This window comes from Rhinoderma darwinii, chromosome 3 (genome assembly GCF_050947455.1).
Source record: "Rhinoderma darwinii isolate aRhiDar2 chromosome 3, aRhiDar2.hap1, whole genome shotgun sequence".
Lineage (NCBI taxonomy): Eukaryota > Metazoa > Chordata > Amphibia > Anura > Rhinodermatidae > Rhinoderma > Rhinoderma darwinii.
In genome coordinates, this window is record NC_134689.1 from 87,349,610 (window position 1) to 87,377,283 (window position 27,674).

Below are 27,674 nucleotides of genomic sequence, written 5' to 3' on the forward strand. Positions count from 1 at the left end.
CAGAGGTTTGCAAGTATGCATAAAGCTATTATTCGCCCACACCCCTAAACAATGCTCACAAGCAGAAACGGTTGCAGTGGGCTCAGAAATACATGAAGACTAATTTTGAAACCGTGTTATTTACTGATGAGTGCCGTGCAACCATGGATGGTCCAGATGGATGGAGTAGTGGATGGTTGGTGAATGGCCACCATGTCCCAACAAGGCTGCGACGTCAGCAAGGAGGTGGAGTCATGTTTTGGGCTGGAATCATGGGGAGGGAGCTGGTAGGCTCCTTTAGGGTCCCTGACGGTGTGAAAATGACCTCTGCAAAGTACGTAGAGTTTATGACTGACCACATTCTTCCGTGGTACAAAAAGAAGAACCGTGCCTTCTGTAGCAAAATTATCTTCATGCATGACAATGCACCATCTCATGCTGCAAAGAATACCTCTATGTCATTGGCTGCTATGGGCATAAAAGGAGAGAAACTCATGGTGTGGCCCCCATGTTCCCCTGACCTCAATCCTATGGAGCATCCTCAAGCAAAATATCTATGAGGGTGGGAGGCAGTTCACATCAAAACAGAAGCTCTGGGAGGTTATTCCGACATCCTGCAAAGATATTCAAGCAGAAACTGTCCAAATACTCACAAATTCAATGGATGCAAGAATTGTGTAGGTGATATCAAAGAAGGGGCCCTATGTTAACATGTAACTTGGCCTGTTAAGTTTTTTTTGATTGAAAAAGCTTTTGACTCCTGTAAATATGACCTCCTGATGCTGCAAATTCAACAAATTACCCTTTTAGTTCTCTTTACAACCGTTAAAATGTTTTGATCTCTGTTGTGCATAATAATTTGAAACAATAATTTGGAATGCGGTGTATGTGTGATCGCTGGCAGTGATAAGGAGAATGGGGGACCGAAAGTCTCCTGAAGTTCTCCATGACAAACCTCGGACTTCCGGGGTCTGTCGGCAGCTCTATAGAAATGAATTGTGCACCGGTCGCGCTTGTGCGGATGCGTGACCAGCGCTCCTTTCATTTTTATTGAACTTCGCAGACTCCGGAAGTCCGAGGTTTGTCATGGAGAACTGCGGGGGAATTTCGGTCCCCCGTTCTCCTTATCGCCCCCCCATTTTTGATAACCAGCCAGATACAATATAGCAGCAACAGGCTATCGTTACAAGGGTGGGATGGGCCACTGTTTTTGGGCTTTCCCAGACTAAGGGAGGATTTACACGAGCATGTAATACGTCCATGCAACGCGCGTGATTTTCACGCGCGTCGCACGGACCTATGTTAGCCTATGGGGCCGTGCAGACAGTCCGTGATTTTCATGCAGCGTGTGTTCGCTGCATGAAACGCACGACATGTTCTATATTTCTGCGCTGTTCGCGCATCACGCACCCATTGAAGTCAATGGGTGCGTGAAAATCACGCGCACCACACGGAAGCACTTCCGTGGGACGCGCGTGATTCGCGCAACAGCAGTAAGAAGTATGATTGAAAACAGAAAAGCACCACGTGCTTTTCTGTTTACAAACATACAGAGTGTCATAATGATGATGGCCGCGCATCATATGGTGATGACACACGGAGCTGTTAAGTGCCTTTTGCGCACGCAAAACGCAGCGTTTTTTGCGCACGCAAAACGCACACGCTTGTGTAAATCCTCCCTAATGATACCAATTTTTTTTCCCATGAAAGAGTTTTTCTTGTTCAGAAGTACTGAAGCATAAAAAATATATACATATTTGGTATCGCCGTAATTTTACAGATCCTTAGAATAAAAATAACATGTTATTTATGCCACACAGTGAATGGTATATATTAAAAAAAAAAAAAAACAACTGTGGAACTGCTGCTTTTTTATTCTCAATTTCTGCAACTAAGTCCGTGTGAATTCAACCTAACTCTTCATCACTGAAGAATAATTATTGGTATAACTAAGTTTCCAAGTCGTGATTTCAACTTGTTTTGTTTTCTGCTTGTTATTTAAGTAGTCTTTATATGGTTATGATGCCCTCAAGTGGCTAAATCTTATATTGCATGTTTGTATATTTAGACTGTGTTCACACGGCATATGTCCAGGCTAAAAAATACTAGGCTGATTTCAAGAGAAATCAGACTCTGAAATGTAGGCGTTTTAATAGCTTATTTTTAAAGCATTTTTCAATTTTGCAAGCGTATATGAAGCGTATTTGAGGTGTATTTTCAGAGCATTTTTTTTTAAGTGTCAGGCTGGGTTCACACGACCACATTAACGTCCGTAATGGACGGACGTATTTCGGGCGGAAGTCCGGGACCGAACTCGGTGCAGGGAGCCGGGCTCCTAGCATCATAGTTATGTACGACGCTAGGAGTCCCTGCCTCTCCGTGGAACTACTGACCCATACTGAAAACATGATTTCAGTACGGGACAGTTGTCCTGCAGAGAGGCAGGGACTCCTAGCATCGTACATAAGTATGATGCTAGGAGCCCGGCTCCCTGCACTGAGTTCGGTCCGGGACTTCCGGCCGAAATACGTCCGTCCATTACGGACGTTAATGTGGTCGTGTGAACCCAGCCTCAATGGGAAAGACTTCAATGGGAAAAATCAGCTTGTAAAACGCTTCAAAAAGTCACATGTTACTACTTTTTTATGAAGTGCCTTTTTAAGCAATCTTTTTTAATTCAGCAGCGTAAAAATACACCTCGTATGAACTACACAACATATTTTCCATTAAAATCAATGGAAAGCTGTTTGCAGGTGGATTTCAAGTATACTCCAGTGCGTAATACGAGCATTTGACGCACTGAGATATTGTTGAAAATATGCCGTGTGAATATAGCCTTAGATTTGCAGTAATTTTACATGTATAAACCCCTGCAGATCCCTATGATGCTGTTAGTTTAACTCATTGCACCCACAGTTGGGCCGGGATTTGCCTCTATATATCAAGGGCTGAAGGTTTTGTCTTTAATTATTTTTTATTACATTTTCTCTCAAGTTTATAACGGTTCTCACCGGTTTGTTTGTGGATCTTCTGTGTCATCTGGGAGATGGTGCTTGGAACCCAGGCAACGCTTGGCACAGCGGGTAGAGGCGGTCGGATTGAAAGGCAGAAGTCAGGACAGGCAGCAGACGTTGTAATGGGTATGGAAGCAATAGGTCAAGGCAGGCAGCAGGCGTCGTAACGGGTATGGAAGCAATAGGTCAAGGCAGGTGGTAGGCGTCGTAACGGGTATGGAAGCAATAGGTAAAGGCAGGCGGCAGGCAAGGATAGTCAAGTTCAGGCAGAGGTCAGCAACAGGAAATCCAGACAAAGGCAGAAGGAAAGGAAATGGAGAACCAGGGCACAGGGAAACTCACGGGGAACTTGGTTGAACAAGAATGGGTGAAAGGAAGGAGGAACCTTAAATAGGAAGTCTTTTGAATTAAGGCGCACGCTGGCCCTTTAAGACAGAACAAGTCAGCGCGTGCGCCCTCTAGTGACTGCAACCGCACATCGAGGATGACGGCCGCGGAGGGAGGTAAGGGATGCATTTACCTGACGCCGCCTAGGGCCAGCAGAGCGTCCGGATCTGGTAAGTGGAGCTCGGAATGAGCATGAGGTAATGGAGGGTGCAGGAACCGGAGCAGAGGCCGTGGGGAAGATTGGGAACGGCGCGGCAGCCGTTACAAAGTTGATATGAGTAATCAAACACATTTAACCTACACTTGTGCAATCTTTTCTTTTTGCTACAATGCATCCAAATACAAAATAATCAAGACTATTTGCAAAAAAATATTTTTGTGTAGACCTATGTGTCTCCATGGTTACCATATACAAACAAAGCCTGTGTTGCCTGACTCTGCAGTCACTCCCATCCTCCCCCCCCCCCCCCCCGTGCTACAGTCTGTAGGTTATCAAGAGGAGGGAGTGTAGGATCAGACTATACCCAAACTTGTAGGAGATTTTTAATAAAGACTATTTGCATTGCTGTTTCATTTTTATTTTAAATGCATTAGAGCAATAAAAACATTGTTGCAAAAAAACCTTTAAGAAGGTCTGCTAAAAGTTGCACATAATAAATGCGCATTGGGTAGAGTATGGGCATTGTGAGTGAGGAAGTAGGGTTTTCCAACATTGCCCTGTGAAATAGGATTACACTGGGAACGTTTACGAACTGAGGCATACTGTGCAGTGTAATTGTAGTGTATTGTGTAAAATATTCCCCAACACAGTGTAAAATGTTTAGGAACACGATGCAGATACTATGGGCCATACGTCGTCTTATTCACTGCCATTCAGAAACGTGGCAGAAACAAGTAGAACACAACCCCTTTTTTGTAACACAAAAATGTTGATTGCGTCCCATAAAAGTGGTGGGGGATGAATAGGATGTTCCTGACAACCTTTTTTTAGAAAAATGCAATTACAGCAAAAAGTTAGTATGCTAGACCTGTGTTGTATGTGAAAAGATAGTCCATCTACTTATGCTTGTTGTCAGAGGCATAACTTAAAGCTTTCAGGCCCCAATGCAAAATCTGTAACAGGGCCCCCAAATGTGCCATTTCTAATACTGGTTTCTTCATCCTCAGGTACCAGGGCCAGGGTGTGTCTGCTGCCTCTGCACCCCTTAGTGTATGTTCACACGTGTATGAGTCAAAAACGTCTGAAAATACGGAGCTGTTTTCAAGGGAAAACAGCTCCTGATTTTCAGACGTGTTTTATGCCACTCGCGATTTTTCGCTGCTTTTTTTACGGCCGTTTTTGGAGCTGTTTTCTATAGAGTCTATGAAAAACGGCTCCAAAAACGTCCCAAGAAGTGACAGGCACTTCTTTTTCGCAGCCGGTTTTTTACGCGGCCGTTTTTCGAAACAGCCCATCGGAACGGAACGCCGTTTTTCCCATTGTAATCAATGAGCAGATGTTTGGAGGCGTTCTGCTTCCGACTTTTCGGACGTTTTTCGGCCCGAAAATAGGCCGTATCAACATACCCTTATAGCTATGCCCCGATTGTTGTTTTTAGTAGTTTTATAGAAAGTCAGGCTTCACAATCCTCCATCTTTGGCCCAGTCAGTCATTCCTATAAATTAAATAGACATTTTGTATGCCATGAGCCCTCTAAATGGATATACTCTGAAAGACTATGTTCAACCATGTATTACATGACCCCCTGTTTATTTAATTGGGTAGAGTGTAATATTGAATATTTACAAAGGAAGTATGGATGTGACAACTGCTTTCACTGGCAATTTCTGCTGATCGCTGGGGGTACAGCAGCCAGACCCCAGCATGAACCTAGAAAATGTAGGGGTACACATTTACCGCTAGTATATGAGGCATGTAGTGGCATGGGGGGGGGGGTCTTACTATTTCTCACTAGGCACCCAGCTACCGCATAAACAATCCACATTACTGCTTTAGCTTCTGGTATATATGAGCGGCTTCTCTATAATGCAGCCACCATCTGAGTATATACATAAGCAGCAACTATCAAATAGGACACTGGTGCTGGGCAGCTGCTTAGTACGGAGTCGTCTTCACTGTAAGCCACCAATACATATTATAGAGCCGCAGGCACTCTGTGTAATACGGCAATGGAGCATGACAGTTTTTTTCTCTATAAATTTTCTATGGAATCCATGAGAAAAAAACCTGTGTGTCTCTGTATAAAATTGAAGGCAAACTGAGGTACAGTATGAGGCCATAGCAGGCTATGGGCTCTGTATTACTGATCTGTACAACGGCCTTATGTGCATGAGTCCAGTGGCCTAATTTTACATAGAAAATGCTGCAGACAATGGATGACAGCTGACGCATGAGGTTCTAAAGATTTAGTTTTTTTATATCTTGCAATCATTTTGACTGACAACACATTGCACAGGGGATGCAAATGACATTTTAAGAAAGTCGTTTTCTGTTCGTCTTAATGATTGCACATTGGTCAGGCATTTTTGTGAAGAAAATAACGGACAGCTTGGTATTCAGAATTACAATTTTATGTTATGTTAGAAAACACTAAACGTCAACATTAAGATTTCCAAATTTAAGATGCACTATTTCCATCTGAAATTATGTTTGATTTGTGCATACAATAAAGGGGTATTTCCAGCATTCGCCATTTTTGGCATATACACAGCATATGTCATAAATGTCTGATGCCACCACCAGGACCTGCACCTGTCTCCCCAAACGCCGAACTTGGGAGAACAGTGAGCTGAAATGTTTCTGCAACTCCTATTTCCTTCTGTGGGCGTTAAAGAAAGAGCGTAGCTTAGCTGCTTCTGGATTTCCTGACCGCCTTTGCACTGACACACTGTCTAGAGACGGCAGCCTCACAAGGTGGGATAGGGTGGGGGGCAGCTTTTTTGGGCGATAAGTGTATAATCAGTGGCAGATCATCATATGGTTGCCCAAATTAAATTGCAGGTTTTTGCTGCGAATCGACAAAACTACATTGTGTATGTCCTACAAAAGGACCTGCAGACAAAGTTAGATGATCTAATGTTTGCAGTTCTTGTTAATCTTGAGACCTGCAGATCACATGACCGCAGGTCCTAGTACAGCAGAAAGACTCCATAGAGAAGACTGAGCTGCAATGTAAGTATTAGGGGGATGGAATAGTTTAAGGGGTCTGTCTTTATTTAGGGGGTCGGGGGTCTGTATTTAGAAGGTCTGGTCTTGGGTCTGTATTAGTTTAATGGGTCTGGGGTCTGTATTTAGGGGTCTGGACTAGGGTCTGTATAAGTTTAAGGAGTCTGGAGTCTGTATTTAGGGAGTCTGGGGTCTTTTTTTTAATGGGTCTGGTCTAGGGTCTGTATATAGTCTGTTATAGTTTAGGGGTCTGTATTTAGGGGGTCTGTATTAGTTTAGGGGGTTAGGTCTGGGGTCATTATTAGTTTAGAGTGTCAGGTCTGGGGTCTATATTTAGGGGGTCTGGCCTAGGATCTATATTAGTTTAAGGGGTCTGTATTTAGGGTGTCTGGTGTGGGGTCTGTATTAGTTTAGGCATCTGTATTTAGGGGGTCTGTATTTAGGGGGACTGGGGTCTGTATTAGTTTAGGAGTCTAGGGTCTGTATTTAGTGGTGTGGGGTCTGTATAAGTTTAGAGAGTCAGGTCTGGAGTCATTATTAGTTTAGGGGCTCAGGTCTGGGCATCTGTATTTAGGTGGTCTGGCCTAGGACCTATATCAGTTTAAGGGGTCTGTATTTAAGGGTTCTGGTTTGGGGTTTGTATTTATGAGGTTTGGGGTCTGTATTAGTTTAGGAGGTCTGGGGTCTGCATTTAGGGGTCTGTATTTAGGGGTCTGTCCTGATGTGTGTATTAGTTTAGGGAGTCAGTTCTGGGGTCATTATTAGTTCAGGAGGTCAAGTCTGGGGGTGTGTATTTAGGGATCTGGTCAGAGGTCTGTATTTAGGGGGTCTGGTTTGGGGTCTGTATTTACGGTGCTTGCGCTGGGGTCTGCATTTGTTAAGGGGGTCTGGTCTGTGGTTTGTATTTATTTGGGGTGCTTGTTGTAACAACTAGTAAAAAAGTAAAAAAAAGTTTAATAAAGTTAATTTAAAAAAAATGTGAAAAAAAATGAAAACCCCACTTTTTCCCCTTACAAACTGGTGTCCTAAGTTACACATATTTGGTATTGCCGCGTCCGTAACGACCCCGACTATAAAGCTATTACATTATTTAACCCGCACGGTGAACGCCATAAAAAATAAAATAAAAAACATTGGAAAATTGCTGTTTTCTGTGAATCCTGACAAAGAAAATGTTATCAAAAAGTCGCATCTACTCCAAAATAGTACCAATAAAAACCGCAAAAAAAGCCCTCATACAACTGTATCGGCGGAACAATAAAAAAAGTTATGGCTCTTCAAATATGGAGACACAAAAACAAATAATTTTGAAAAAAAGTGTTTTTACTGTGTAAAAGAAGTAAAACAGACAAAATCTATACAAATTTGGTATCGTTGCAATCGTAACAACTTGCTGAATAAAGTTATTGTGTTATTTATACCACACGGTAAACGGCATAGATTTAGGATGCAAAAAAGCGTGGCAAAATTTCAGGGTTTTTTTCTATTCCCCCCCCCCCCCCAAAAAAAAGTTAATAATAGTTAATCAATAAATAATACGTACCCCAAAATTGTGCTATTAAAAAATACAACTTGATGGGGCGTGGCTTAGGCATGGCGGTGTGAGGACGTGTTTTGCTGGAGCTCCGGACTCACCCATAAGAAAATCGCCCCACAGGGCTTACTTACCGGTCCCCGGCTTGAGATGACGAAGGGGAGAAGCCGCAAGAACCTCCTGGTCACTCCTGGCACCTCATCCATCGGCAGGTACCTTCGGTCCACGCTGAATGGAACCTCGCTGCGGTGCTCTTCCACTCCTCCTGCAGGCCGCACCCAGACTCCGCCGCCTCGTGGATACTCGCCGCCTCCTTCCTTCACTGGTTTGGCACAGACCGGCAGCTGCTCTCGGGTTCCAGGAGCTGACATGGCGTCGCAGGAGAGAGGTCAGTGCTCTGCAAACTCCCCAGGGTCGGCTCCTCCGGTCCTGGTAGAGGACTTTCCCCCTATACAGCCCCTGTCAGTACCCAGGTAGGGTGTGGATCACATGGCCCCGCCAGGCAGGGCGGTCGCGGCGCCATCTTTTCTTGCACTTCAGCGGCAGTCTCCCCCACAGGACTGGATTTCGCATCGCTGTCTTTCTTCGTTCCCCATTAGGGTTCCGTGTTGCTGTGTCGTGGTCGGAGGGTATTTTCCTTCTGAGGACGACATAGCTGACGTCGAGTGGTTGAGGTTTTTTTTACTCCGATATTAGAGGGACTGGGTTTTTTCGCAGCTCCTGTACTTCTGTCTCTGTACAGGGGCTTTTCTTTTTCTTTCTTTCTCCCCCTTCCCACTGCTGCCTTCTCTTTCATCTCCTATCATGACTGACACTACCATTGTCTCCCTGAATGCACAGGGTGTGAATATCCCGGAAAAGAGGTCCTCCATTCTCCGTCTTCTGTGGAAGAGAAAAGCGCACGTGGCATTCCTGCCGGAGACCCACTTTCGGGCTGACTGCATACCAAAGCTCACATATTCCCATTATACAGAGGGGTATCATAGTATGTCCCCTGATTCCAAGACTAAGGGGGTCTCCATCCTGATTTCACACTCTCTCCATTGGGAACATGTGGAGGCTCGCACAGATGGAGCATGACGGTATCTCTTCGTGAAGGGTAAGCTGGATAACACTCTGTACACACTGGCATTGTATTATCTCCCTAACACTGGTCAAGTCGCCTTCCTGGAAAGGGTTCTTGCAGCGTTGGATGACTTTCTGGAAGGCACTCTAATATTGGGGGGGGGGATTTGAATGCCACCTTAGATCCCGAATTAGATTCTTCACGAGGGCTTTCCTCTTTATCCAGGCCAGCTCACCATCGTATACGTCGGCTGTTGCATGAGCATCAACTCGTTGATACGTGGCGGCTCCTGCATCCCTCGACCAAAGACTACACGTTTTTTTCGGCTCCCCACAACTCATATTCCCGAATAGACTATTTTTTTCTACACCATTCACATCTCTCCAGCCTCACATCTGCCTACATTGACGACATTACATTTTCTGACCATGCTCTTATTACTCTTACTCTATCTCGCTCCACGGCCCGACCTCGCTCCTTGCAGCGGCGATTGAATGAATCGCCCTTACAGGATATGACCGTGGTATCGGACATTCGCAGGGACTTAGTGGAGTACTTTGCCACAAATGTTTCGCCGGGGGTTGACCCTTTCTGCATTTGGGAGGCACATAAATGTGTAGTGCGCGGTTCCTTCATACGTATTTGCTCCAAACTTAAGAAGGAGCGGACGGCACACCTCCTGGACTTATTGTCCCGGATTCACAGATTGGAACAGTCCCATAAGGTTTCTCAGGACCGGGTTGTGGGGGCGGAGTTGGGGCAGTTGAGAGTGCAGGTCCACTCGCTCTGTCTTTCTAAGGCAAGGGCCTCAGTTAAATGCAGACACACTTTTACAAATTTAGTAACAAACCTGGTAGGACTCTGGCGCGGGCACTTAGGAAAACACGTTCTTGCACCTATGTCTCACATGTTCTAGACTCACACAATAGGCGTCTGCAGCTCCCACAAGACATTGCGGAGGCCTTCCGTGCCTATTACCACTCTCTTTATAATCTCCCTCGGGCACCTTCTTCTCAGGTTGGCGGTAGTCACTTGGAGACGATTGAGCAGTATCTCCGGTCCTCGGGGATGAAGTGTATCCCTTCGGAGGCTATTACTGCACTGGAGGCCCCTATTTCCTTGGAAGAGTGGTCTTGGGAACTGAAGGACTCGCCTTCGGGGAAGGCACTGGGCCCGGATGGACTACCCTTACAATATTATAAGACCTGCTCAGATTTGCTTTCGCCCCATTTCCTACATGCCTTCAATTCACTCACAGTGGGGAGTTCCCTTCCTCAAGACACGTTGAGGGCCCACATCACGGTGATACCCAAAGAGGGGAAGGACCCTTCCTTGTGTCAAAATTATCGTCCCATTTCTCTGTTAAACATCGATGTAAAGCTGTTTGCTAAGATCCTGGCCCGTAGCATGTCCCCACTACTACATACTGTGATACATAACGACCAGGTGGGCTTCATGCCCCTAAGAGAAGCACGAGATAATACCACTCGGGCAATTAACCTAATGTATCAAGCGGCTGTCTCGGCCCTTCCCACGTGCTTTCTGTCGACGGATGCGGAAAAGGCCTTCGACAGAGTCAATTGGGATTTTATGCTGGCTACTTTGCGGTATGTGGGATTGGGTGCACATATGATGAAATGGATTTCGGGTCTCTACTCCTCCCCATCGGCTCAGGTTAAAGTCAACGGGCACTTCTCCTCCTCACTCGCTATCTCTAATGGTACAAGGCAAGGCTGTCCCTTGTCCCCTTTAATTTTCATTTTATGTTTGGAGCCCTTTTTGTGCCATATTCGCTCCAATCCAGATATAGCGGGTGTAGTTTTGGGAGGTAGGTGCCATAACGTCGCTGCTTATGTGGATGACCTGCTCTTTTTTCTTTCTGCTCCCAAGATCTCCTTGCCCAACCTGATGGCGGAGTTGAGTAGATACTCGAAATTGTCCAACTTCAAGATCAATTACCAGAAGTCGGAGGCTCTTAATATCTCGTTGCCACAGACCCCGGTGGATGATCTGACTGAGTCCTTCTTTAAATGGGCTAGAGATTCGCTTACATATCTGGGGTCCGGCTTCCCGGTGATCTGTCTCGCCTTTATGCGTTGAACTACCCTTCGCTACTTCAACGCGTAAAGAGCGATTTGGATTCTTGAACGTCGGGCACCTTAACCTGGTTTGGTAGGTGTACCATATTTAAAATGAATATTTTACCACGGATCTTTTATTTCTTCCAGGCGCTGCCAATACACATCCCACGCCCATTCTTTCAAGCTCTGTTGTCCCTACTCCACAAGTTCATATAGGCGGGGAAACCTGCGCGCATTGCCCGATCCATGCTTTTTCGTGCTAAATGTGAGGGTGGCATCGGTCTCCCAGACTTTGTTGCCTACCATCAGGCCTCCGATTTGACACAAATTTTAGACTGGTTTAGCCACACAGTGATTAAAGAGTGGGTGTCCATGGAACAGGCCTTTCTTAAGTCCCTTTGCAGGCCTTACCTTGGTTGGGCAGCCACGTTCCCCTGTCGGCGCGGACGCACCCGACTATCGGGCCCACTCTGGCGGTTGCGTCACGGATCTTTCCTCGGAAAGAGATTTCCCTGTCTCCCTCCCCCTGTTTCCGATTTTGGGCAATCCTGCATTCCCAGCGGGGCGGGAAGGGGGCCCTTTCCAGTTCTGGTTGAGGGCAGGTAAGAGACGTGCCGCACACTTTATGCAGGATGAGACGTGGATGACTAGCACTCAGTTGGAGTCTTTGTCTGACCCTGTCTCTTTTACTACATGGCAGGCCACCCAGTTGAGACACTTCCTTGCGTCCCTACCTAATCCATCGGCGTACTCACGAGATAGCTCTCCTTTCGAACTGCTTTGCACGGGCACGGTGCGTCACTCGTTGTCCAGACTGTATGCTCTCCTGAACTCTCCCTCCAATCTGTCCACACCTTCCTACCTGCTTAGCTGGGAGAGGGACTTGGGTCTAACATTCACTACAGAAGGATCGCTTGTTCACTATGACACAGATTACAGGAGGCGGGGTTTAAGATTCTATCACGATGGTATAGAGTGCCTTCCAGATTGCATGCGATGATACCTGCGGTCTCGCCGTTGTGTTGGAGATGTGGTGACCATGTGGGTACAATGTTGCACATTTTTTGGGATTGCCCACTGTTGACTGAATTCTGGTCTGAGGTGTGGCGCATCTCCTCGAAATTTACGGATTTCCCCCTCCTGCGATCTCCGGGCCTCTAGCTACGTATCGACGCTCAGTTATTTGCCACCTGGTGAATGCAGCTAGAGCGTGTGTCCCCGCGTTGTGGAGACAATCTTGTCCTCCGTCGGTGGGCATGTGGTTCAGCAAGATCCAGGAGATTATGAGAATGGAGGACCTCACGGCATCAATAAGAGGATCCCATGCCAACTTCCTCAAAACATTGCGTGAATGGATTAGGTTTCAGTCTTCTGTGGAGTACAGGACCATCATGGCCTCTTGAGCATGAGCACTAGGTGTCAGGTCAGTTCTTTCTCCTTCCTCTTTCCTCTCTGCCCCCTCTTCTCTCTTGTTTCTCTTTACTTCTTTCCTGTTCTCTTACGGGTTATTATGCATGGCTGCGGGTTCAGGGTGCATATCAGAGTTTCTTCATCCTTATTGATTTCAGCCGTACATTATTATTCTCTGTGTTCTTTGCACTCTTTGTACTTCCATTGTCTGGCCTGTGAGCCGATGTCAGTGCTGCGTTTGTTTTCACCATTTTGTGTGTTGAAAACGGAAAATAAAAGAATTTATATAAAAAAAAAAAAAAAAATACAACTTGTCCCGCAAAAAACAAGACCTTATACAGCTATGTCGACGCAAAAATAAAAAAAAGTTATAGCTCTCGGAATGCAACGATGGAAAAACTTAAAAAATACCTTGGTCATTAAGCTTTAAAATAGGTTGGTCATTAAGGGGTTAAACATGGTGCTTTGGTTTGTTGCACTTTTTGTCCATTTAAATAACTAACAGCAGATAACTGACAGGACACTGAACAATGCAATTCAATGAGTAATTTCACACATCCATGTTCTTTCACGGAGTATGTGTCCGTTACATGAAACTCACTGCATTACTGAGGTAATACACAGGGATGATGGGGGTTATATACAGGGATGATGAGGTAATACACAGGGATGATCGGGGTTATAAACAGGGATGATCTAACTCCATCATACTTGTATACAAACTATATGTACAGTGAAGGAAAGAAGTATTTGATCCCTTGCTGATTTTGTAAGTTTGCCCACTGTCAAAGACATGAACAGTCTAGAATTTTTAGGATAGGTTAATTTTAACAGTGAGAGATAGATTATATTAAAAAAAAAAAAAACAGAAAATCACATTGTCAAAATTATATATATTTATTTGCATTGTGCACAGAGAAATAAGTATTTGATCCCTTTGGCAAACAAGACTTAATACTTGGTGGCAAAACCCTTGTTGGCAAGCACAGCAGTCAGACGTTTTTTGTAGTTGATGATGAGGTTTGCACACATGTTAGATGGAATTTTGGCCCACTCCTCTTTGCAGATCAACTGTAAATCATTAAGATTTCGAGGCTGTCGCTTGGCAACTCGGATCTTCAGCTCCCTCCATAAGTTTTCGATGGGATTAAGGTCTGGAGACTGGCTAGGCCACTCCATGACCTTAATGTGCTTCTTTTTGAGCCACTCCTTTGTTGCCTTGGCTGTATGTTTCGGGTCATTGTCGTACTGGAAGACCCAGCCACGAGCCATTTTTAATGTCCTGGTGGAGGGAAGGAGGTTGTCACTCAGGATTTGACTGTACATGGCTCCATCCATTCTTCCATTGATCCGGTGAAGTAGTCCTGTGCCCTTAGCAGAGAGACACCCCCAAAACATAATGTTTCCACCTCCATGCTTGACAGTGGGGACGGTGTTCTTTGGGTCATAGGCAGCATTTCTCTTCCTCCAAACACGGCGAGTTGAGTTAATGCCAAAGAGCTAAATTTTAGTCTCATCTGACCACAGCACCTTCTCCCAATCACTCTCAGAATCATCCAGATGTTCATTTGCAAACTTCAGACGGGCCTGTACATGTGCCTTCTTGAGCAGGGGGACCTTGCAGGGACTGCAGGATTTTAATCCATTACGGCCTAATGTATTACCAATGGTTTTCTTGGTGACTGTGGTCCCAGCTGCCTTGAGACCATTAACAAGTTCCCCCTGTGTAGTTTTCGGCTGAGCTCTCACCTTCCTCAGGATCAAGGATACCCCACGAGGTGAGATTTTTGCATGGAGCCCCAGATCGATGTCGATTGACAGTCATTTTGTATGTCTTCCATTTTCTTACTATTGCACCAGCAGTTGTCTCCTTCTCACCCAGCGTCTTACTTATGGTTTTGTAGCACATTCCAGCCTTGTGCAGGTCTATGATCTTGTCCCTGACATCCTTAGAAAGCTCTTTGGTCTTGCCCATGTTGTAGAGGTTAGAGTCAGACTGATTAATGGAGTCTGTGGACAGGAGTCTTTTATACAGGTGACCATTTAAGACAGCTGTCTTTAATGCAGGCACCAAGTTGATTTGGAGCGTGCAACTGGTCTGGAGGAGGCTGAACTCTTAATGGTTGGTAGGGGATCAAATACTTATTTCTCTGTGCACAATGCAAATAAATATATATAATTTTGACTGATTTTCTTTTTATATAATCTATCTCTCACTGGTAAAATTAACCTATCCTAAATATTCTAGACTGTTCATGTCTTTGACAGTCGGCAAACTTACAAAATCAGCAAGGGATCAAATACTTATTTCCTTCACTGTAACCCCGATTATTCCCGTATGTAGTCCCGATCACCCCTGTGTATTACCTTATCATCCTTGTGTATAACTCTCATCATCCCTGTGTATTACGTCATCATCCATGTATATAACCCCCATCATCTGTGTATTACCTCATCATCCACAGGGATGATGAGATAATAAATGGATGATGCGGTAATAAATGGATGATGCGGTAATACACAGGGATGATGGGGTTCTTTACAGGGATGATGGGGGGGTCATATAGTGTTGATGGGGGTTATGCACAGGGACGATGGGAGTTCTATTCAGGGATGATGGCCCCATCATTCCTGTATATAACCCCCATCATCCCTGCGGGTGCCGCCGCCGGGGGGGCGCCTCCGTGAGGTGGGGCAGCGCGGGAGATGAGGAGACGGGCAGACAGTGCAGGAACTCAGAGATAGGAGAGGGCGTGTACAATCAGAGACAACCGTGTCTCTGCTCAGCCAGTACTTCCTGCTGTGTATGTCTACAGGTGGCAGGACCAGAGGAGGCGGAGCTCTGAGGAGCTCATGAAACATCCGCCCGGCCCACTGCCTGTAACTGTAGTTGATGACGTAACGTGCCTTTCTCAGCCGGAAGTGTTGCGGAGCAAAGACACAGAAAATGAAAAACTTACTCTCGGTGCGGTCACGTGACCGCAGTTCAGAATACAGTAACGCTGACACAGGTAAACAGAGATTATATTAGAAATGTACTTAAATATGTCCAATTAAGTTAAAATATTAATAAAATGTATTCCTGGACAACCCCTTTAAGTCCAAGTAGCAGCACAGCTTTCCCTCCCAATAAAAAGGTTTGCTTTTTGTTCAGCAGACAGGGAGTCTATTTTCTTTGTTTTTATAAATAATTGGATTGACTACCCTATAACAGATTGCATCACAGTAGTCACATTGTGTAATTGATTCTACCTGTCTTTTAGAAGGATAGAATAGGTTCTGCTGCTTGGACTAAAGGAAAGAAAATTTAGGGCGAGTAGAAATTACACTTTTTAATATGCCTAAAGAAAACAAACACAAAACAACTGAAAACACATGTACAAAAAGACACCTCTAAAAACGCCATAAAAACCCCCCAAACATAACGCTATATTTGAACCTGGCCTAAATAGTATTTCTTCTCTATGGGTGCCCAAAACATGAGCCACAACATGATTGTCTTCAACTAGTGATACTGTTGTTTGAGCTCTTAGGCTGTTCACACTAGCATTGTCTCCCGTTTAGGTCTCTTCCGCCAGAGGAAGAGATGACCGATAATAAAAACTAAAAGCATAGATTCCGTTTGAATTACCATTGTTTTCAATGCGAATTCTTTTGTTTCAGTCGGATTCAGTTAGCCTCCGTTCCGCTAGGTTTCATTTTTTTTTTTTAAAACCTGAAATCTAGCAAAATGGAGGCAAACTGAATCCAACTGAAACAAAAGAATTAGCATTGAAAACAATGATAATTCAAACCAAAGCTGTGCTTTCCATTTGGATTTTCAGTCATCTCTTCCTCTGACGGAAGTGTGAACTTAGCCTTAACTATATAACAGCAATTACAGAAGTTGCAGACCCATGTAAATCCACAGGTACATCCTGATATTACCAGGTTTGCTGCATTTGTCAATTCACAGACAGTCTGTAAAATGGATTACTTTCTTCTAGTGTCCATTAAGAAAAGAAAAAAAAAGAGGTCAGTGATTTTTTTTGATGCTGTGCGACCTTGTGCAGATTGTAATTATAATAATTGTATAGTACACAGTAAATGCTGCTTATTTGATCATATCAGTAGCTTGACCTACAAACATACCGTACATCAAAAACTTTTGGTGTGATTTTTTTTTTTATTAACCCCTTCCCGCTCCTTGACGTACTATTACGTCATGGCAGCTGTATCGTTCGCGCTCCATGCCGTAATAGTACGTCTCGGGAGTAACGGCCGTTTCGGCCGTCCTCCCGACACATACAGGAGCTGTGACGCTGCTGTCTTGTTCAGCAGCTGTCACAGCTCCTACAGCGGGGACCGATCGCTGTGTCCCCGCTGATTAACCCCTTAAAAGCCGCGTTCTATAGAGATCGCGGCTTTTTAGGGGTTAAGCTGCCATCGCCGGCCTGCTACGCGATAGCGGCCGGCGATGGTGACTATGGCAACCGGACACCAAACAATGGCGTCCGGCTATGCCATAGACGGAAGCCTAGTGGGTCCTGACAACGTCAGGACCCACTATGCTTGCTGTCAGTGAGTAGCTGACAGTTCTAATACACTGCACTACGCATGTAGTGCAGTGTATTAGAATAGCGATCAGGGCCTCCTGCCCTCATGTCCCCTAGTGGGACAAAGTAATAAAGTGAAAAAAAAGTTAAAAAAAGTTGTGTAAAAATTAGAAAATAAAAGATTTAAAAGTAATAAAAGTAAAAATCCCACCTTTTCCCTTATCAGTCCTTTATTATTAATAAAAATATATAAACAAACAAATAAACTATACATAATTGGTATCGCCGCGTCCGTAACGGCCTGAACTACAAAATTATTTCATTATTTATCCCGCACGGTGAACGCCGTAAAATAAAATAATAATAAACCGAACCACAATCACAATTCTTTGGTCACTTCACCTCCCAAAAAATGGAATAAAAAGAGATCAAAAAGTCGCATGTACCTAAAAATGGTACTGATCAAAACTACAGTTCGTTACGCAAAAAATAAGTCCTTGCACGGCTTTATTGATTGAAAAATAAAAACGTTATGGCTCTTAGAATAAGGTAACACAAAAAGTGAATGATTGTTTACAAAACGTATTTTATTGTGCAAACGCCATAAGACATAAAAAAAAACTATAAACATCTGGTATCGCCGTAATCGTATCGCCCCGCAGAATAAAGTGAATATGTCATTTATAGCGCACGGTGAACGCTGTAAAAAAAAACGAAAAAAAACCAATAGTAGAATTGCTGTTTTTTAGTCACCACGCCACCTAAAAATAGAATAAAAACTGATCAAAAAGCCGCATGCACCCCAAGAAAACTACAATGGATTCCTCAAGGGGTCTAGTTTCCAAATTGGGGTCACTTTTGGGGGGTTCCCAATGTTTTGGCACCACAAGACCTCTTCAAACCGGACATGGTGCCTAATAAAAAAAGAGGCCTCAAAATCCACTGGGTGCTCCTTTGCTTCGGAGGCCGGTGCTTCAGTCCATTACCGCCCAAGGGCCACATGTGGGATATTTCTCTAAACTGCAGAATCTGGGCAATACGTATTAAGTTGCGTTTCTGTGATAAATCCTTTTGTGTTATAAAAAAAATGGTATAAAGAGGATTTTCTGACAAAAAAAAAAAATGTACATTTCACCTCTACTTTGCTCTAAATTTTTGTGAAACACCTAAAGGGTTCATAAACTTTCTACATGCTGTTGTGAATACTTTGAGGGGTCTAGTTTCTAAAATGGGGTATTTGATAGGGGTTTCTAATATATGGGCCCCTCAAAGCAACTTCAGAACTGAACTGGAACCTAAAAAAATAAATAAATGAGGCAATACTTGGCTTCTTACATTATACTGATAATGAGCCGTGCCCACCACGAGATAATCCCAGTTTTGACCGTTTGTCTAAACGGAGACCCCTATTAGACCGTTCCAGTGCCCGGTTTTCCCAAGCATACACCCCCGAGAAGTGTATTTCTATTGATGAGTCCCTGATACATTTTAAAGGGAGGGTTCAATTCCGCGAGTACCTGCCGGGTAAGAGGGCAAGGTATGGCGTGAAGATGTATAAGCTGTGAGAGTGCATCAGGGTATACCTACAGGTTTAGGATATATGAAGGAAAGGCCACCCCCAAACCAGACTGCATCCTGGACTACAATAGGTACATGGGAGTGATGGACTTGTAAGATCAAGCCCTGAAGCCCTACAGCGCCATGCGGTGTGGTATAAGAAGCTGGCCGGGAACATCATATAGATGGCTTTGTACAATGCGTACGTGCTACGTCGATGTGCAGGCCAGACGGGAACTTTCCTGGAATTTCAAGAGGTGATTATCAAGAACCTAATCTTTAGGGACCAAGAAGGGGGGGCACCCAGTACTTCTGGAAGCAAGCCCACACGCATCGTACCAGGGCAACACTTTCCAGGGGAAGTTCCCCAAACTGGCAAGAAGGGAAAAAGTCAAAAGAGGTGCAAAGTCTGCTATAAGAGGGGGATAAGGGAGGACACAATATATCAATGTGACACGTGTCCCGAATAACCAGAGCTCTGTATGAAAGTGTTTTAAAATTTATCATACATCCCTTGGTTTATAATTTACCCCAATTTTACTTACCCTGATGCACTCCGCACAGCTTATCCCCCCTCGTCTTTCCCCTCTGGGCCCTGCTGTGTGTCCAGGCAGCTGATAACAGCCACATGTAGGGTATTGCCATACCCGGGAGAACCCACATTACAGTTTATGGGGTGTAGGTCTCCGGTCAAAATGGTCACTACACCTCTAGATGAATGCCTTAAGGGTGTAGTTTTTAAAACGGGGTCACTTCTTGCGGGTTTCAACTGTACTGGTACCTCAGGGGCTTCTGCATACATGACTTCGCACTAGAAAATCCCGAGTAGGCCAAATGGTGGTCCTTTCCTTCTGAGCCCTCCCATGGGCCCAAACGGCAGTTTATCACAACAAATGGGGTATTGCGGCACTCAGAACAAATTGCGCAACAGAATGGGGTATTTTGTTTGTGAAAATAAGAAATTTTCAGCCAAAACTACATATTATTTGACAAAAATAATTTTGTTTTCATTCCCAGCCCAATTCAAATAAGTTCTGTGAAGAAACTATGGGGTCTAAATGGTCACATTACCCATAAATGAATTCCTTGAGGGGTGTAGTTTCCAAAATGGGGTCACTTCTGGTGGGTTTCCATTGCTTTGATACCTCTGGGGCTCTGCAAATGCGACATGGCACACGAAAACCAAACCAGCAAAATCTGTACTCCAAAGAACACACAGCGCTCTTTCCCTTCTGAGGCCTCCCATGGGCCCAAACGGCAGTTTATTGCCACAAATGGGGTATTGATGCACTCAGGAGAAATTGGGCAACAAAATTGAGTATTTTGTTCCCTGTGAAAATAAGAAATTTTGGTAAAAAATTACATCTTATTGGAAAAAATGACATTTTTTTAATGTCACAGCCCAATTGAAATAGGTGCTGTGAAAAAACTGTGCGGTCAAAATGCTAACAACAACCATAAATGAATTCCTTGAGGGGTGTAGTTTCCAAAATGGGGTCACTTTTGGTGGGTTTCCATTGCTTTGATACCTCTGAGGCTCTGCAAATGTGACATGGCACCCGAAAACCAATCCAACAAAATCTGGACTCCAACAAACATATAGCGCTCCTTTCCTTCTGAGCCCTCCCATGGGCCCAAACGGCAGTTTATCACCACAAATGGGGTACTGCCACACTAAGGACAAATTGGGCAACAAAATGGGGTATTTTGTTCCCTGTGAAAATAAGAAATTTTGATCACAAATGACATTTTATTGGAAAAAATGACATTTTTTTCATTTCAGAGCCCAATTCAAATACGTGCTGTGAAAAAAATGTGTGGTCAAAATGGTAACAACAACCCTAAATGAATTCCTTGAGGGGTGTAGTTTACAAAATGGTGTCACTATTGGGGGATTCCTACTGTTTTGACACCTCAACACCTCTTCAAACCTGGCATGCTGCCTAAAATATATTCTAATAAAAAAGAGGACTCAAAATGCACTAGGTGCTTCTTTGCTTCTAGGGCTTGTCTTTTAGTCCACGAGCGCAGTAGGGCCACATGTGGGACATTTCTAAAAACTGCAGAATCTGGAAAATACATATTTAGTAGTGTTTCTCTGGTAAAACCTTCTGTGTTACAGAAAAAAAAATGAATAAAATTGAAATTCAGCAAGAAAAATGAAATTTGCAAATTTCACCTCCACTTTGCTTTAATTCCTGTGAAATGCCTGAAGGGTTAAAAAACTTTATAACTGCTGTTTTGAATACTTTGAGGGGTCTAGTTTTTAAAATGGGGTGTTTTATCAGGGTTTCTAATACATAGGCCCCACAAAGCCACTTCAGAACTCAAGAGGTACCTTAAAAAAAAGGCTTTTGAAATTTTCTTAAAAATATGAGAAATTGCTGTTTATGTTCTAAGCCTTGTAACGTCCAAGAAAAATAAAAGAATGTTCAAAAAACGATGCCAATCTAAAGTAGACATATGGGAAATGTGAACTAGTAACTATTTTGGGTGGTATAACCGTCTGTTTTACAAGCAGATGCATTTAAATTCTGAAAAATGCAGTTTTTTCAAAATTTTCTCAAAATTTTGCAATTTTTCACCAATAAACACTGAATATATCGACCAAATTTTACCACGAACATGAAGCCCAATGTGTCACGAGAAAACAATCTCAGAATCGCTTGGGTAGGTTTAAGCATTCCGACGTTATTACCACATAAAGTGAAATATGTCAGATTTGAAAAATGGGCTCTGAGCCTTAAGGCCAAAACTAGGCTGCGTCCTTAAGGGGTTAATGGTCTAGAAAAAAATAAGAATCAGGTTAGCAGCTCTAGTCACACACATGTGGTAACCTCTTCACTGAAGAAAATAGGAGTGAGGCCATCTTCACAGCATGTTTTGGCATACTGTTAAACGGTAGTCTTTTGGGGGGACAAATTTACCATTAAAACAGGAAGCCACAGAACACAAAAACAGGACAGCAAGTAGGAGCCTGCATCGAACAGGATTCCAGATGTTTTTTGTATAATAAAAGTAAAAAGTCAACAGGTTGTGCATACTGTTGCCTCGAGTTTTAAAAATACCTTTTTTTATCCTGAAAAGAAAAATATGTACCTTAACAGCACACAAAAAGGTGGTGTGAACAAAGCTGTACGCAAATCGAAGAGAATTGCTGTATAGAAGGTTCCTCTAGCTCATTAGCAACGGAAGCATTACCACTGAAATCAATAGTAAACGGAAGCTATGGTTTCCGTTTACCTTTCCAGTGATGGGTGACTACTACGGAAAGGTCTGACCGAACCCATCAATGGAAACTGAATGTTGATGTGAACGGGCCCCTAAAATTTTACTTTTATATTATCAGCTAACAAAACTGTACTGAACAAAAACCACAACAGCAATAAATATTGACAAGACTGGTATTTATTTATTGCACAAAAGTTGCCCATAAAATTGGGTTTAGTTAATATAATACAGTGCATATTATGGAAAAAACATTTACAAATACAGGAAGACGGCTCTGTACATTATACACGATTTATCAAAATAATTTAAAGTAAGCGAACAAACAAAACCACCAGTGCTTTCCAGCAATCCAGGAGGAGCAGGTATTACAAACATGCAGCATGAGCGGGTGTTTTCTCTGCCAAGAATTTAAGACATTAACATATGATCCAGAATTTGGTCAAGGGCAGGAGGCTGTAAAAACCCTTTTTACTTATTAATGTCTTTTATAATGGTAAATTTCATTAGACTGAGCAAAATAAATGGTGTTATTTTACATCAGTTGTAAGTTTACATTGGGAACACGTAAGAGCAGACAATAAGTGGTTAAACCATGTACACCAGGGGCTTTCCATAGCACAAAATATTTGTCCCCCTAAAATTTCATAAATGTAAGCCTCTGTTCACACTTGCGTCGTAGTTTGTTTGTAGCAGAAACCACACCACTTGGCCGCATCAATGGCATGATGGACACCAGCAGCTTCTGACTGGTTCCACCAGGTGTCTGCCATTTTGGCATTAAAAATAGTCCTCCAAAAGGAGCCTCCTACACAGATGTGCATATAGCCTTATGCAGTAAACTGCAAATAACGTAAGTCAGGAAACATCTAGGGTTCAACCTGGATCTGATCATGAAAAATATTTACATCGAAGACTAAAGAAAGTAGTACAGTATATACACAACATAATAGAAACCAAACACTAAATAAATGTTGGATACTACAGAGCTTTGTGGAAACAGGGCAAGAGTGCAACATTTTTACCTGGTATATGAAGAACTTCTGTTATTTAAAGGGGTTGGATGCAAATAAGAACTGTAGCAAACCTATGAATATTAGTATCAACATGAGGGGGGGGAGAGGTGGCAAAGGTACAGGTCTCGGCTATATAATATGCACACTGCTGTGAGGACATTGATGTTGTGTAGCTCTGTGCCCGTGGTTATTAGCAGAGCACTGCTTTTAAGTGAATTGTATTAAAAGGGTTATTATATCATTTGATGTGGTTATAAATGTAGAAGTGCTATTTTTATTGAAATGCTCACGAGAGGGCTTGTACCTATCGACTACAAACAAATAGGCATTTTCCAAATAAGCTGATCGGAGGGTGTCCCCTGGTGGGACCACCAAAGATCAGATTAATTAGAAAACTAGCAGTAACTGATCCCTTTCCCACAAGCGCTACCACAGGGGAAATTAGGCATTGCACAATGCCCATTCATATCAATGTGTTGCCTGTAATGCAGGACAGGACAGGTCCTCCAGAGCGAGACGTTCTTCATAACCACTCTCCACCCTGGCCAAGAGATGAGGATTTGGACATAGCCAGACATGGCGGACAATTTCCATTGTGAATCCGCAGCAGTCCACCCTGAATTTTCAGAAAAATCTGCATGTGTTAAATGCAGATTTTTGGCGCAGATTGCCACAGGTGTCATCCTTTGCTTGCATTGCATAGTATGAAATATACTGTACATTGCTGTGGATTTGCGATGGAATTCACAACAAATCCACCACGTCTGACTTCGCCCTAATAACTCAGAACTCCCGAATATGAAAGTGTTTTTGTTTTTTTAAACTAGACAAAATGGATCTTGGGATTCTCCCTAAATTTATATCATCCAAAGGAATAAGTTAGCTATTATATATTGGAATAGCAACTGAAATGTTAAATGGCTGCTTAACTCCCAACTTAACAAATTAGCCATAAACGTCTATTGGTGCCGTATTACTCCATCCAACTTTGAGGTGGATCAGAGCCATTAGACGCTCGTGTGCATGAGCCCTAAGTGGTATGTTCTGCTTCTGAATCAATCTGTAAGGTATTGCATTCACTCATGGCAGTTCAGGCTCCCAATGAAATGATCATGCCATAGAGACCAAGGTGAATTGTGTTAACAATAAAGAAATGATATAGTCAGAATAATACAGTATATAAAAAAAATTGTATAAGACCTTTTTCAGCTGATAGAATTGTGCATAAGTGTTCCTGCCTGTTGTTAGACGGCAACTTTCTTATTCTTCCATGTCAATCTAGATGCGTCTCAAAGTATGGAATATATACTATATAGACAGAGACTGCAATATTCCTTCCTGTTACATCAGTGTTACACACTAAAAAGTATATTGCCCTTTTTATTTTCATAGTTATGACCCCAACGGTCATTGTAAATTATACAAAAACCAGTGTTCTAGTCATAGGGAATTTTTCTGCAAAAGAAAAAAAAATTCTAAATAAAAGAATGTTACTGCTTATAGTAAAAGTGCCAAACTATGCATTATTTCTCTTTTGTAACATCTTTTCATGTTGCTCTGCCAATTAAAAGGGTTGTCCCGCCATTGAATATCAGTCTTTGTATAGATCATAACAAACGAAAAATGTTTGCCTTTTTATACTCTGAAGTGTACGCCCACACAGACCAAAACTAAGCTAATTCGCAGAGCGAAATACGGCGCCATTTTCATGTGGACTGGAAGCCGTTGCCGGACAGTAAGATGACTACTTCCGGCCGCGGCTTCCGGCCATATGTTCAAGGAAGCGAAGGCGCAAGCAATAGGAGCGGAGGTGGGAGCAGGTAATTTATGTTCGTGTATATGATGTGTGTATTATGTTAGTGTATGTCCGTGTTATACTTTCTGCTGAGCCCTGTATCTAATCCTCCTACACTGCGCAGTCCCTCAGAAAATGGCGGCACGCAGTGTAGGATGTTTGAAGATTCAAACCCCTCCTTCTCCTGGCACTAGTGAGGACACTAGAGGAAAGTGTGTCCACCCCAAATTTGCAGCATAAATCAATGAGGTTGCTTTACCACAGTGACCATGCTGCAATTTTGGGAACTGCTCCCTCTAGTGCCCAGCACATGGAAATGTTATAAATTAAAATCTAATTTATACTATTTCCTGACTTGCGAAAAAATTAAAACAATGTGTAATCACTCAAATACTAATGGTTTAACTGAAAAAATTCTAGCGACACATTCCCTTTAAAGTTATTCTACCATAGAACTACAGTAAAATACATTCTTGGGATCAGACAAGTGGGAGAGTGCGAGATAAGGAAATGCTCAGTTTTCTGCTTCTGGTATTATCAGTTTTCATATAGTCTTGAATTGTGATAAGAAAAGATCTCGATGCTAGAATAAATGAGTTTGGCAGGTCTGCCATTCATACAATAAAGGAAACATTAAATCTGATATTTGCTGGATCCATAACAAACAGAACGAGAAAAAAAGTCGAATTTGCACATTTTAAAATATTTGACATCTCCCAAATATTGTATCATAGTGGAGACGCTGCTTGTCCTTTAGTGGTCAGCTGCTCAGAGCACTTTTCAATACATCGACACAGGAATTCGGTTTATTGCTGCATGATAAAATCCTAAATGTATAAATAAGTGGTTTAATCTTTGCTACACTGTATTCTGTTTACCAAGATGTGAAGTCATTTCTTTATGAATATAAGGTTACAAATCTAAAAATGTTTTTCTTTAAAAAAAAGTATATTGATTTTTTTCAACACAAGCAAAATATACTGTATATTCACTGCAGCATGATATGTTTATGGAGAAGGGTTTGAAGAGGTACCCGTCAGTTCCCCATAGATGTCTAGTTTAGTAAATACTGGCATTCTTCATAAAATAACAATTCTGAAGCATGCACTGTGCAGTTCCCTCTGTAATGCCTCCTGGAAACTGGGTTTTACTATTCCCCTTGCCAATTGGAGAGTGTCCCTACACCTTCCAATCAGTGCTGACATTGGAAGACTGTGTGACACACCCTATTGACAAGGGGAATGGTAACACTCAGTTGTAAATGTATTCATAAATTTCCAGGAGGAATAACTACACAATACACATTATTTAAAAAAAATAAAAAAAATAACATTTCCAGGATTCGAGCTTGTGCCCGCAATATGGCTGCCCCCTCATTATGTAGTAGGTCAATTTTAATGTGAGGTAGTGTTAAAGCTTGAAGCCCATAGTAAAGAGCCACCTCTGCAGTTCAATCTGCTGCATCTAATGTCAGTAAGGAACCAAATTGCTGTGCCGAGTTAAGGTCTTATTTTACAATCCTTCTGTAAAACGACAACACGTCTTCCATTTACAAGGTTACAGTAAACCTTGCACATTTTCAATAACACCTTGGTAAATAAGGGAGAGCAGTTTTGTTGAGGGCAATGTTTTTCTTCTTCACATGACCTGCTCTAGTGAAGCTTGTTATATAAAAGTGAGACTTGTACTATAGAAAGCAGCCAAAGCCACACTCAACATTTGTTCACTTCTCACCCTATTTACAAAAATAATTCTCAAAAAGTTCATACAAAATTACAAAGAGGAAGAAAAGCGTCCCGAGTCTTTAGAAGCATCAGAAATGCTGCTGTAATAAGGATCCCAAACTGTATGTGTTTTACATCTCATGATTCAGAAGTTCTTCCTTCCATTGTGAGTTCCATATAGATAAGATGGGGAGAATATCCTGAATATCTTCCTGAAGATCAGCCGGGACACTAAACTGTTGTAGAGTCTATTCCACTGCTACTACCAAATACTGCAATAAGACATTGTCCTCTCCATTATAGATCCTGATGTGATAATGCTTTCCCTTTTTACAGAAGGATCTGTGCAACATACGGAGAGTGGGTGCTGGCAATTGCAGCAAGTAACGGAAGATCACTGGATTCAATTCTGGGGAAAAAAGAGGCAACATTTGGAACGTAAGTAGAGGAGTTCATGTAAATATTGGGAAAAAATGGTTAGGCTATTTATTATTAGTCAAACTGGCATCTTAGCTGTCTGGCTACGCTCCTCACCTTTTCCAAACGTGTATGAAAAACGAACAATAATATAACTTTACTATTTTAACCCCTTTAGGACACAGCCTGTTTTGGCCTTGTGGACACAGATGATTTTTTCAAATCTGACATGTGTCACTTTATGTGGTAATAACTCCGGAACGCTTTTACCTATCCAGCGATTCTGAGATTGTTTTCTCGTGACATATTGTACTTTAGGTTAGTGAAAAAATTTGGTCGATAAATTCAATATTTATTTGTGAAAAACTTGACATTTTAGCAAAAATTTGCAAAAATTGGCATTTTTCTAAATTTAAATGTATTTTCTTGTGAAACAGATAGTAATACCACACAAAATAGTTACTAGTTAACCTCCCCCATAGGTCTACTTTATGTTTGCATCATTTTTTTTCACGTACTTTTATTTTTCTAGGACGTTACAAGTCTTAGAACTTTAGCAGCAATTTCTCATATTTTCAATAAAATTTCAAAAGGCTATTTTTTCAGGGACCAGTTCAGTTCTGAAGTGGCTTTGAGGGCCTTATATATTAGAAAGTCCCCATAAATCACCCCATTTTGAAAACTGTACCCCTTAAGGTATTCAAAACCACATTCAGAAAATATTTTAACCCTTTAGGCGTTTCACAGGAATTAAGGCAAAGTAGA

The 27,674-nt window shown here is 42.6% G+C and overlaps 2 protein-coding genes across 4 annotated transcripts in view; both read right to left on the reverse strand.

The window, feature by feature from the left end:
• LOC142750375 (uncharacterized) overlaps nucleotides 1-27,674 on the reverse strand; it is a 468,269-nt gene that overhangs the window by 91,405 nt on the left and 349,190 nt on the right. The window lies entirely within an intron of this gene.
• Nucleotides 22,120-27,674, reverse strand: part of FNIP1 (folliculin interacting protein 1) — a 140,256-nt gene continuing 134,701 nt past the window's right edge. For all 3 annotated transcript variants that reach the window (XM_075856440.1, XM_075856438.1, XM_075856439.1), the window contains one exon: nucleotides 22,120-26,901. In XM_075856440.1, coding sequence (XP_075712555.1) covers nucleotides 26,823-26,901 — 79 coding nt within the window. In that variant the 3' untranslated portion in view covers nucleotides 22,120-26,822. The remainder of the gene's footprint in view (nucleotides 26,902-27,674) is intronic.